The following is a 12,952-nucleotide window of genomic DNA, read 5'->3' on the forward strand; positions in this document are numbered from 1 at the left end:
CCAGGCACCCCTTAATACTGATTTTTAGTCACTCTCTACTTATTCCTTACCCCTGCCTCCTCATATGTCAGTCCTGTTTCTACTTTCCCTTTCCCCTATAAAATATCAATTCCTTGCTTTAACTGTGCTTACTCCTAGTTTGAAAAGAAAACCTCAAGGATTTTTATATAACACCTTATATAAGTTATATAGGTTATCAGTTGGCTACTCCTCTGCTTTTTTGGTCTCCTATATGCCTAAGAGAAAAACTACAAAAATTGTTGCAAGTGATAGCACAGGATAAATGGGAGACAGAGTTCACTACACAAGCAAATTACCCGTTCTATGTGCATTCCCCAAAAGGATTTTATTTGAGACCTGAGTAAATCCAAGGAGATTTTGCCTCCAAAGATTCTGAACAGTCCAACCTTTAGCCCACAATTTAAAGAACTACAGTCATTATATAAGAAACACCTTCTTTAACATTTTAAAATAATCTAATAAAAAAGACTGGCAATAATATTCTAAGTCACAAGAGAGGCCCAAAATGAACCACATGACAGAGATACCTGAATAGCCCCTGTCATTGGTCTTCCCATCGATGATGCCAGGGATGTCTTGGACTAGTAAACAGAAAACTAAATTAAAATGATTCCAAAAAAACATCTATATTTAATTTTATAAAAACCAAGTTATAAAAGTTTTCTTCATAACTTTTTTCTTTATTATATTGGCAAGTAAATCTAATTCTTTCCATTTATAACCTGAGGATATAAGACTAAACAATAAAACTCTAAAACAAGCTTCAGCAAACTACAACCTTCAGTCTTTGTCAATAACATTTTATTGGAATATAGCCATACTTCGCTGGTCTGCCCATGGTTTATGGTGGCTTCTGTACTACAAATGACAGAGTTTGGTAGCTGCAACAGGGGCTATGATCTGCAAAGCCTAAATTGCCTGGCTCTTCACAAAAAATGTTTGCTGTTTCCTGTTCTGAAACATCACCAAAAATGAAATTTGTAACATGCTTAGGTTGATTAATAAAATCATGTTCCATTTGACACAGTAACATTATGTATATGATTACTTTCTTTATTCATATAAAGAAATAGTATGAAGTCAAGTATCTTGGACCTCTCTAGGTACTAAAACCATTTTTCTGACCCCTACAGAATATTGTAATAAAGACTAGGAAATGCTATTCCACCTCATTCTTTCATTTTTCTCACATTTCCTTTTTATTTCATTTATGCTAAGACATCCAAATTTGGGCAAGAGTTAAAAATTTTCCTTTATGGATTTTTACATAACATCTTTCCTCCAAAGATCTCAGATAAAAGCAAGACCCAAATATATGCTTCTGAAATTTTTCTCAAATGTTATTTTTTCAAATTTTATTTTTTATTGGTATGTTTTAAGATGTTATAAACATCATTACTTTTATATAACATTCAACTCGACATAAAATATGAATGGAATACACATGAGACTCGGTAATATTACACAAAAAATGAAAGGAAGTCAAACAACAAACACAAGATTTATAAACAGAAATGATAATAAAATATTTAATGATAAATTTATAACCAAAATGACTAGATTAGTAAAGCTATTTATCAAATTAGACTTTTTAAAGGTTTGTAACTATCCAAAATGAAAAATATATCTGGGTTACGGACTGAAAGATACCCCAAATTATTTAGAATTGCCTAAAGTAAACTTATGGATGAGAAAAAGCACCTTAATATTTTTAGCTTAAGTAAACCTACCCCATATCCAGTAGCTACAGGTCTAGTAACTGCTGTGCTTGGTATTTTAGCAGTTATCTTGGGGAGGAAAAAAAACATAGTTAATAGAAATCAGATTAAACTATCAATAGAAAACTAGAAAAACAATGGGAAATATAGACTCATTGATACAGAAATATTTATATAATATTCAGGATAACTTCTCTTAAATTATCCTAAATATTAAGGAGCCCAGGTATTTTTTTTAAAGGTTTTATTTATTTATTCATGAGAGATACAGAGAAAGAGGCAGAGACACAGGCAGAGGGAGAAGCAGGCTCCTGCAGGGAGCCCGATGTGGGACTCCATCCTGGGACTCCAGGATCATGCCCTGAGCTGAAGGCAGATGCTCAACCACTGAGCCACCCAGGTATCCTGAGCCCAGGTATTTTAAAGTATTAAGAAGGAGGCATATTCTGGAATTCATTTTAAAGGAGAAAAGAGACTTTAGAATTACTTGAAGTATAAATGAGAAAGATTAGTTTTCATGGCTGCATCTATCAGTCATTAATATACTTATTACTGCCAGCCAGTAGCCCTAACAATAGACACAGGATTTGGCATCAGAGAATCTGGGTTTGAATCTCAGCTCTCCTATTTTATTATTATTTTATTCGTATCTTTTCTCATCTTTGAAATAAGGATATCTTGATCACAAAATGGTAGTTGAAGTCAAATAGGATTATATAGGTGGAAATATCCTATACGTGTTAGTTGTTAGGCATATTTGAAATATTTGATTAAAACATCATTGGTAGAATAGCTCTACCTCTGGCTATGATAGACTGCTGTTTTAAACAACTTTCCCACTAGGAACAACTAAATATTTTTATATTTAGGACAAAATATTTTTATAAATTTTTTTATGAAAAATCAATTCAAATGTATTAAAGAACCAATAAGGCAGTGAAGAATTAACAAGGTCTCAAGATAAGGAAAAGGGAAGGCTAGAGAGTTACACCTGCAGTTGAGCCTGCTTTTCTCCAAAAGGCATGGCTGAAAAGCTGAATATAGCTCTCTACAGACTCACAGGTCTTAAGAAAGAAAATGGTGGAGTTGGCGGGGCTTGCCAAGGTGGCAATCCTGATAATCCTTTAGGCTTTAGACTGTGATCTCAAAAGGCTACAGTCTACAACTGAAAAGTAAATGAGAAGTATACAAGCCCTCATAAAATTGAAGTCCAATTTAGAATCATCTTAAACTCAAAAGGATTAAAGTAAGCCGGACTCCTAGTGCCTCTAGAACCATAAACAAAAGTAAATTCCGTAGTGAAAGACAAGATCCTCTAGAGCTGTGCTATCCAGTAGAACTTTCCTGCAGTAATGAAAATGTTCTATATCTGCCCTGTCTGATAAATCACATATGGGTGTTGAGCATCTGAAATGTGACTGGTGTGATAAGGATCTGAATTTGTATACTTTATTTTATTTTAAATAATTCAAAGGTACATATAACCAGTATGGTTATCATACTGGATAACTTAGACACACAGGCTTAAATTATTTCTAAAGATTTTCATTTACAATACCTGGCATTGAATCAAAAACAATCAGACATATAGGAGGCAAGATTACCTAACCAAAAGAGAAACAAAAGAATGGAAAGAAACTCATAAAAGAATACATATAATGGAAATGTCAGACACAGACTTTAACACAGACTTTAACTTTAACTGCTTAATACAATCAATGAATTAAAAGACAAGATTGACAATTTCAGTGGAGAACTGGAAAATATAAAAAGGAATAAATAGAAATTATAGAAGAGAAAGATAGCTGAAAATGTAAAATTCTGGCATTGCCCAGGAAGTTATATAGTACTAAGTTTTACTAGACTTTAATAACTTAAAGAGGAGTATTATAATTTTAAGAATGTATTATAATTTTAAGAATGTAATTTTAAGAATGTACAAAGAATGTATCAAAAGATAACATTGGGGAAAAATGGAATAACAAAAAAAGGAACAAAAGAAGGCAAGAAATGAGAGAAAATGATACATAAAAGAGCCAGGAAAAACCAAAACGCAAACAGTAAGAGAATGAATTAAAATTAAATCAGCAATTTCATTAAACGTAAATGGATTAAATGCTTCACTAAAAGAGTAAGATTATCAAACCACATTTAGAAAAGAGAACTGAATTACATTCTGCTAATGAAAAATACATCTTAAAAATATGGATATGTAAAAATTGGAAGTAAGCAGATGGGAAAGACATATCATGCAAATGCTAGACAAAAGAGAGCTTCTGTAGCCCTATCAATATATTTATATCTGACAAAATAGACATACAGCAGGACTAGAGATAAATGATTTCAAAAATAATAAAAGGCTCAATTTACATCAAAAATACAATAATTTGAAGTATTTTTTGCTCCAAATATATAAAGCAAAACCCTGAGAAAGAAGTAAATCCACATAGTGTAAATTTTGACATCTTTCTAACAGAACTAGTAGGCCCCTCAACCCAAAAAAATCAGTAAAAAATATAGAACTCTTGAACAAAACCGCTAACAAACTTGATCTGACATATCTTTGAAAAAGCTGAAAAGGAAGGATATGAGTCTCAGCAATTTTTTCCATAAGAACAAACTGAAGGAAAAGGACCATTATTCTTTTAACTACTTACAACTAAATCAGTGTTTTAGTTTTTTCATTTTTAGTATGGGATTGATCCCTTCAGATAGAGTGGATTTTAAACTGTCTCTTTCCTTATTCACCTTATACCTTCATCTGCAATGCCTTTCCTCCCATATCTAAAGGTCTCTCTTAATTATACATCCCCTTTAATATGCAACTGTAAATTTATCTTATAAGCAGCTTGTCTGATTATCCCAACTAGTGACAAATAACTTCTTTTTGTGGTCCCACAGGAATTTGTACTTTTAAAAAAAATATTTATTTTGCTTTGAATACATGTATCCATTTTATTTCCTTCCTAAGATTATAAAGTCCTTTGGAACTAGTAGAATTTTATCCCTTAAGTAAGCTTAATATCTTTCACATAGAAATTATATGATTTCTCCCTGTTTAACAGAGTAAGTAGGATGTGATGAAAATATCATTCAATAGGGGGTCAAGAGACTTAAGCTCTGCTCCAGTTATGGATAACTGTGAGACCTCTGGCCTCTCTAGGCTATAGTTTTTTCATCTATAAAATGAGGATCTCTAAAGAAGGGCCAGCATAATAAAATGATTACCTGATGTCTGATACTTGAAATCACTTAATAGAAGACAATGTTTGTTTATTTACTAAGTCACAGAATAAAGATTTATGAAGCATCTACAGTAGGCAAAGAAAATAATACTGAACAAGACAGCATGCCTCTTCAAAAAAGCTTAAAATCTAGTATTAGCTTAGTGAAAGAACTCAATCTATTCTTTAAAAAAGATTTTATTTATTTATTCATGAGAGACAGAGAGGAAGAGACATAGGCAGAGGGAGGAGGCTCCCTGCAGGGAGCCCAATGGGGGACTCGATCCCAGGATCCTGAAATCACGACCTGAGCCAAAGGCAGACGCCCAACCACAAAAGCCACCCAGGTGGCCCAACCTCTGATTTTTCTTCCATGATGAAGGTAACCTTAAAATTAAAATACACATTGTGAAAGGTAAAGTCAAGAATTAATATTATCCAAAGAAAGGTGTGGCTTTGCTCTTGGCTACTGGGAGTGATCTCTAGGCCCTTGGAATATCCTGCCTGATACGCATAGCTTTGTGTGCCAGGGGCTTCAGCCACCAGAGAATTGAACAATGTGTTTTATGAAGGGAGCTTTAGGACACATAATATCAGTTTAACTTCCAGAAGTATTAGTCTAAACCCCCAGGAGGGGCTGGAGACTAAATGTCAGCCATACAGACAGTATATGATAGAGCCCCAGTAAAAACTCTGGATACGAAAGTTGTAAGTGGTCTTCCCTAGTAGATAATACTATGTAAGTAATGTCATCACACACAGTGGCCAGGAAAAGTTAATTTCATGCAGGATTCCACAGGAAAAGGATGACCAGATGTTCCACATTTAGACGCCCCCCTCAGACTCTGTTCTATGTGTCTCTTCCCTTTGCAGATTTTAACCATATCCCTCTTCTGTAATAAGCCATGAATACAACAGCCTTCAGTGAGTTCTGTGAGCCCTTTCAAAGAATTACTGAACCTGAAGGTGATTTTGGGAATCCTCTAAATGTAAAATTGATGTCAGAAGTGAGAATAGAAAAAAAATTAAAAAATTAAAAAAATTAAAAATTAAAAAAAAAAAAAAGAAGTGAGAATAGTTTTGTGGAGGACTGTGTCCTCTAAATGTATAGGTGGTTAAATTTATGTAGGGAACCAAACTAAATTCATTTACATAAATGTGATGGGAAAGCTACTCACAAGATCCTTTCCATTGTAAGTGGTTTAATACTAATCACTTATTTTTGGTAAATAATACATATGGCAGAGAGGAAAGAGAAAGTAACAAAGTGAGAGAAGATGAAAGCAAAAGGACACTTTTTCTAAAGCAAAAGAGTTGCTATATATCAGTTTCTTAACTTTGTAAGCCCCTGGCAAACAAAGATACACATATCAGGCAGGATATTCCAAAGGCTTAGAGATCACTCCCAGCAGCCAAGAGCAAAGCCATACATTTCTTACAGAGGTGTGTGTGTGTGTATGTGTGTATGCTCTGCATTGTCTGATGTTTGGCAGCATCTCTGCTGGCTATCCCTTAGATACCAGTGGCAGTCACCCAAGTTGTGACAATCAAAAATATCTCCAGGCCAAATGTACCTTGGGACAGTTGTGGAGGAGGACTGAGAACCACTGCTAGATAATAGTGAAGAAGTTCGGAAAAGCAGTTCAAAAAAGGGAATATTTGACATAGAACATTACAGATAGAACTTTCTTTTCTTTGCTATTTTACTTAGTGCCAACCTTGTTTATTTTCAACTATAAAAAAAGCTTGACAAATTTCATGCACTGCAGAAAGCAAATGCCTATGCTTTGCATGACACAAAAATGTTAATATTACTACTGAAAAACATCACTCTAACAATTCATGCATTGGTAGAATGCATAATTAACAGATTAATTAACAGAGGGGATTAATCCAAAGGAGGAGTAATTTGTAAATTATGTCCTGATGTTTTGGAGGATCAATATCCATGTAATTTTAAAAACTAGAAAGGCAAATATTTTTTAAACAATGAGCCTTTAAGGTAAATACATTCCAATGCTTTATATAATTAATACATTCTCAAGAGTATCAAGAAGCTTTTTGATCTAAAATACTTTAAAATTCACTGGATACACTGAAAGCTACAAAACACTGTGGAAAGAAATTAAACACAAAAATAAAGTCATCCTACATTGAAGGACTACAAAACTTAATATTAAGATGTTGATACTACTCAAAACAATCTAGAGATTCAGTGCAATCTCTACCAAAATCCCAATGTCCTTTTTTGAAGTAGTAGAAAATTCATCCTAAAATTCATTTCATTAAAGCTACTATATGTAAACAGTGTGGTAATGGCATAAATACAAACAAACCAATGGAAAAACCTTCCTATTTATAGTCAAATGATCTTCAACAAAGGTGTGAAGACTACATAATGAGGAAAGGTTAGTTTTTCCAACAAACAGTGCTGGGAAAGCTATATATCTACTTGAAAAGAATGAAATTAGAGCCTACTCTTATACTGACACACAAAAATTTAACTCAAAGTGCATTAAAGGCCTAAGCATAAAACTTAAAACTAAAACTCCTAGAGGAAAACACAGTGGAAAAATTTCATGATATTGAATGCAGCAGTGATTTCTTGGATTTGATAGGTAACAAAGTGAAAACAGAAAAATGACACTATATCAAGTAAAAACTTTTGTACATCAAAGGACACAAACAAAATGAAAAGGCAACCTATGAAATGGGAAAAATATGCAAATCATATATCTGATAAACGGTTAATATCCAGAATATATAAACACCTATAGCTCAACAACAAAAAAAATCAGATAACCTAGTTAAAACATTGGCAAAGAACTTGAATAGACATACAAATGGCCAACAAGGCCACAAAAAGAAATTCAGGATTACTCATCATTGGAGAAATGCCAATCAAAATCACAATTAAGAATCACTGTATGCTCATTAAAATTGTTACTATCAAAAAAATAGAAGGTAAATATCAGTGAGGTTGTAGAAAAAATAGAACCCTATTATTGTTAGTGGGATTGTAAAATGGTGCAACTGCTATGGAAAAACAGTAGGTTCCTCAAAAAATTCAAAATAGAATTACCATGGGATGTAGCAATCTTACTTCTGGGTATACATCCAAAGAACTAAAACCAGAGTTGGGAAGAGACATTTGCAAACCTACGCTCATAGCAGTAGTAGTCATAATAGTGAAAGGTAGGATACCCCAAGTATCCATGGTAGACAACATATCCATAGAAGGCAATGTGATATATATAAATACAATGGATTATTAATCTTAAAAAGGAAGAAAATCTTGTTACATCCTACAATATAGATGAACTTGAAGACATTATGCTAAGTGAACTAAAAGCCAATCACAAAAAGACAAAGACTGCATAATTGCACATATACGAGGTACCTAAAGTAGTCAAATTCAAATTCATAGAGGCAGAAGGTAGAAAGATGGTTGCCAGGAGCTGGAGGGATGATGCACAGTTCTTTAAATGGGTAGAGTTTCAGTTTGGGAGGGCAAAAAAGTTCTGGAGACCTGTTTCACAAGAATGAGAATATACTTAATGTACTGAACCATGCATTTAAAACTGGTTATAATGAGGAGGGACTGGAGAAGATGGTAGTAGATAAAAAGGACTCTAGGCTCACCTCAGCCCACAAACAGAACTAGATAACTATCAAATCATTCTAAATACTCCAGAAATCAATCTGAAGACTGGCAGAACAAACTATAACTAAAGGTAGAGAAGAGGACACATTGAAGAAGGTAGGATGGGGTTTAGGAGAGAAACATGGCTGCTGCAGTGGAAAGGGAGCTATGGTGATGGTGAAGGGTGAGAGACAGACTAAACACAAGAGAGTGCATGGGGGAAAACCAATTCCCATAGAAATTGGCTTGGAAAGTGAGAAGAGTCAAATTTCATGGATTCTAGCAAGTAGTGGGTCTTAAAGCCTAGAGTTTTAAATGTTAGCAGGCTTGGCTAGGATACACCCTGGATGGCATTGTGCTGCTCTTGCATAGAAGGCAGTAAACAATCTGCAGACACAAGGCATAGAAACAGCGATCCAAAGAGTGCCTGGGGCACATAGTGGGCAGGTTATTCACTCAAGTCAGAGCCCATCCCAGGGAGACAGTGTTCATAGACCACTTCGGAAACAAATAAATTGACTGTTGTCATTTTCCTCTATTGCGCTTCAACATAAGCATAAAACTACCTGTAGGAACCAACACAGCGGAGATCTTTATTAATTAACTTGCTTACTTCCACCCCTATCCTCACATATCAGTGAAAATGCACTTTGCAGTCAGGATTGTGTAAGTCCCAGCACTACAGACCCCTCCCTTGAGAAAACCAGCCCATACCGCTACCAACACCACACCTCCTGACCCAAGAATTTTGTGAGGCCTTGGTTTTGGTGGCAGTGGCAACAAGTCTCATTTCACAAATAGGTCAGAGCACACCTCATTAAAATTTGCCACATTCGGGCCAGGGACCAGACACTGCCCACAGCAGGCAAAGAGAGCTTCTGCAGACAACGGGCTTGAGGGATAAAGTGGCCAGGATACAACAGCAAGTACACACAGCACACGCTGGAGACACTCCTGGAAGCTCCAGGCTCTGGGGAGCAGGGGAAGCTACATGGCAGGGCACTACACACCATTACCCTCAAGAACAGAAGACATGATAGAAGAAGAAGACTTTCCTAACACACAGAAACAAGCACAAAGACTTAGACAAAATGAGAAGACAGAGGAATGTGTTCCAGATGAAAGAACAGGAGAAGGCCACAGCAGGAGATCTAAGCAAAACAGATATAAGTAACATGCTGGATAGAGAATTTAAAGAAATGATCATAAAGAGACTCAGTGGACTTGAGAAGAGTAGAATACATGAATGACACCCTAACACAAGATAAAGAATAACATAGCAGAGATAAAAGTACAATAAATGAAATGAGAAACATGCTTGGTGGAAGGAACAAAAGGCTGGAAGAAGCAGAGGAATGAATTAATGACCTAGAAGACAGAGCAGTGGAGAGTAATCAGGCTGAACAAAAGAGAGAAAAAAGAATTCTGCAAAGTGAGAATAGACTTAGGGACTCAATGACTCCACCAAATGTAGTAACATCCATATTATAGGAGACCCAGAAGAAAAGAGAAAAAAGGGGGCAGAAAACTTATTTGAAGAAATAATAGCTGAAAGCTTCCCTAATCTGGGGAAGAAAAGAGACATCCAGATCCAGGAGGCAAAGAGAACCCTCATCAAAATTGACAAAAGTAGACCAACACCAAGACATGTTATAATTAAAATGGCAAAATATAGTGATAAAGAAAAAATATTAAAAGCAGCAAGACAAAAGAAGGCAGTAACTTATGAGGGAAAATCCATTAAGCTAGCCAGAGATTTTTCAGCAGACACTTTCCAAGCCAGAAGGGAGGGGCATGTGCTAAATGGGAAAAATCTTCCGACAAGATTACTCTATCTAACAAGGCTATCATTCAGCATAGGAGGGGAGATTAAGAGTTTCCCAGACAAACAAAAACTGAATGAGTTCATGACCACTAAACCAGCCTGGGAAGAAATGTTAAAGCAGATTCTCTGAGTGGAAAAAAAAAAAAAAAAAAGATTCTCTGAGTGGCAAGGAAAGACCAAAAGCGACAGTAAGAAAGTAGGAAACAGGCAGTAAAAATGAATATTTCTATAAAAAAAATCAGCCAAGGAACTCACAAAATAAAAGGATATAAAATATGACACCATATACCTAAAACGTGTGGAGGACAGGAGTAAAGAATGGGTTCAAACTTAAACGACCATTAAGATAGACTACTACATGCAGAAGCTGCTATATACAAACCAAATGGTAACCACAAATCAAAAACTACTAATGAATTATATACAAAGAAAAGAGAAAGAAATCCAAATGTATCACTAAAGAAAACAGCAAGCCATGAAACAGAGACTGATAAAGGATCAGAGAAAATCTTCAGAAACAACCACAAAACAAGCAATAAAGTGGCAAAAAATACACATCTATCAATCATTACTTTTAATGTAAATGGACTAACACTCCTATCAAAAGATATAGGGTGACAGAATGGATAAAAAAAAAACAAGACCCATCTATATGCTGCCTACAAGAGACTCATTTTAGACTTAAAGCCACCTGCAGACTGAAAGTGAGGGAATGGAGAAACATCTACTATGCAAACGGATGTTAAAAGAAAGCCAGAGTAGTGGTACTTATATCAGACAAACTAGACTTTAAAACAAAGACTGTAATGACACAGAGGACAGTACATAGTAATAAAGGGGACAAGCCAACCAACAAGAAGACATAACAATTGTGTAAATATTTATGGACCCAACATGAAGCTAATGGATAATACAATAGTAGTATGAGACCTTACTTACATTGATGGATAGATAATCTACACAGAAAATCAACAAGGAAACAATAACTTTGCATGACACATGGGAACAGATAATTTAACAGATATATTCAGAACATTCTAACCTAAAACAGCGGAATACACATTATTTCAAGTGCACATAGAACATTCTCTAAAATAGATCATATATTAGGCCACAAAACAGGTCACAACCAGTTCAAGAAGACCAATGTCATACCATGCACCTTTTCAGGCCACAACACTATGAAACTAGAAGTCAACAAGAAAAAATCTGTAACGACCACAAATACATGGAAGTTAAAGAACATGCTACTAAACAGTGAATAGGTCAAAGGACATAAAGAAGAAATAAAGTACATGCCAAGTAATGAAAGTGAAAACACAAGAGCCCAAAACCTCTGGGATACAGCAATCGTGGTTCCAAGACAGAAGTATAGAATAACACAGACCTATCTCAAGAGGCAAGAAAAGTCTCAAATGAACAACCTAATCTTACAGTAAAGGAGCTAGAAAAAGAATGTAAACAAAGAATCAATTAGCAGAAGGAAGGAATAAAGATCAGAGCATAAATAAATTATACAGAAACTAAAAAAACAATAGAGCAATGAAGCCATTGCTGGTTCTTTGAAAAAATTAATAAAATTGATAAACCTCTAGCCAGGCTTATCAAGGAAAAAAGAGAAGGAATCCCAATCAATAAAGTCATAAATGAGAGGAGAAATAACAACAGTACAGAAATACAGTTATAAGAGAATGTAATGAAAAACTATATACCAACAAACTGGACAACCTAGAAGAAACGGATCAATTCCTAAGTTACCAACTTTAAAAAGGAAGAAATAGAAAATCTGAAGAGACCAATAGCGAGCCAAGAAATTGAATCAGTAATCAAAATATCCCAAAAAACAAAACTCCAGGACCAGATGGCTTACAGGCAAATTCTACCAAATATGAAAGCTCAAACTATTCTAAAAAATTGAAAAGGAAAACTTCCAAATTTATTCTATAAGTCAGCATTATCCTGATACCAAAACCAGATAAAGGCAACACCCAACAAAGAGAACTACAGGCCAGTATCTCTGAGGAACATAAATGTAAAAGTTCTCAACAAAATACTAGCCAACTGAATCCAGTAATACATTTTAAACAACCTATTGACTATGATCAGTGGGATTTATTCCTAGGCTGCAAGAGTGGTTCAATATTTGCAAATCAATCAATGTGATATACTACGTTAATAAGAGGAAGGCTAAAAACCATGTGACTATTTCGATAGATGCAGAAAAAGCATTTGACAAAGTACAACATCCATTCCTGATAAAAACCCTCAACAGAGGAGGTTTAGAGGCAACATACTTCAACATAATAAAGGGCATATATGAAAAACCCACAGCTAACATCATCCTAAATGGAGAAAAACTGATAGCTTTTCCTCTACAGTCAGGAATAAGAGAGGGATGTCCACTCTCACTTTTATTAAACGTTGTAGTGGAAGTCTTAGCCATAAGCAATGAAACAACAGAAAGAAATAAAAGGCATCCAAATTGGCAAGGAAGAAGTAAAACTTTCACTATTTGCTGATG

General features: G+C 34.9%; 1 protein-coding gene across 7 annotated transcripts in view; it reads right to left on the minus strand.

The window, feature by feature from the left end:
* The window catches only part of IFT88 (intraflagellar transport 88), a 135,586-nt gene that overhangs the window by 112,056 nt on the left and 10,578 nt on the right, over positions 1 to 12,952 (minus strand). For all 7 annotated transcript variants that reach the window (XM_038573513.1, XM_038573509.1, XM_038573508.1 and 4 more), the window contains exons 4-5: positions 1,752 to 1,808; positions 549 to 602 (exon numbers count right to left, since the gene is read on the minus strand). In XM_038573513.1, the coding sequence (XP_038429441.1) occupies positions 549 to 602; positions 1,752 to 1,808 (111 nt within the window). The remainder of the gene's footprint in view (positions 1 to 548; positions 603 to 1,751; positions 1,809 to 12,952) is intronic.

Source organism: Canis lupus, chromosome 25 (genome assembly GCF_011100685.1).
Source record: "Canis lupus familiaris isolate Mischka breed German Shepherd chromosome 25, alternate assembly UU_Cfam_GSD_1.0, whole genome shotgun sequence".
In the NCBI taxonomy this organism is placed as follows: Eukaryota; Metazoa; Chordata; class Mammalia; order Carnivora; family Canidae; genus Canis; species Canis lupus.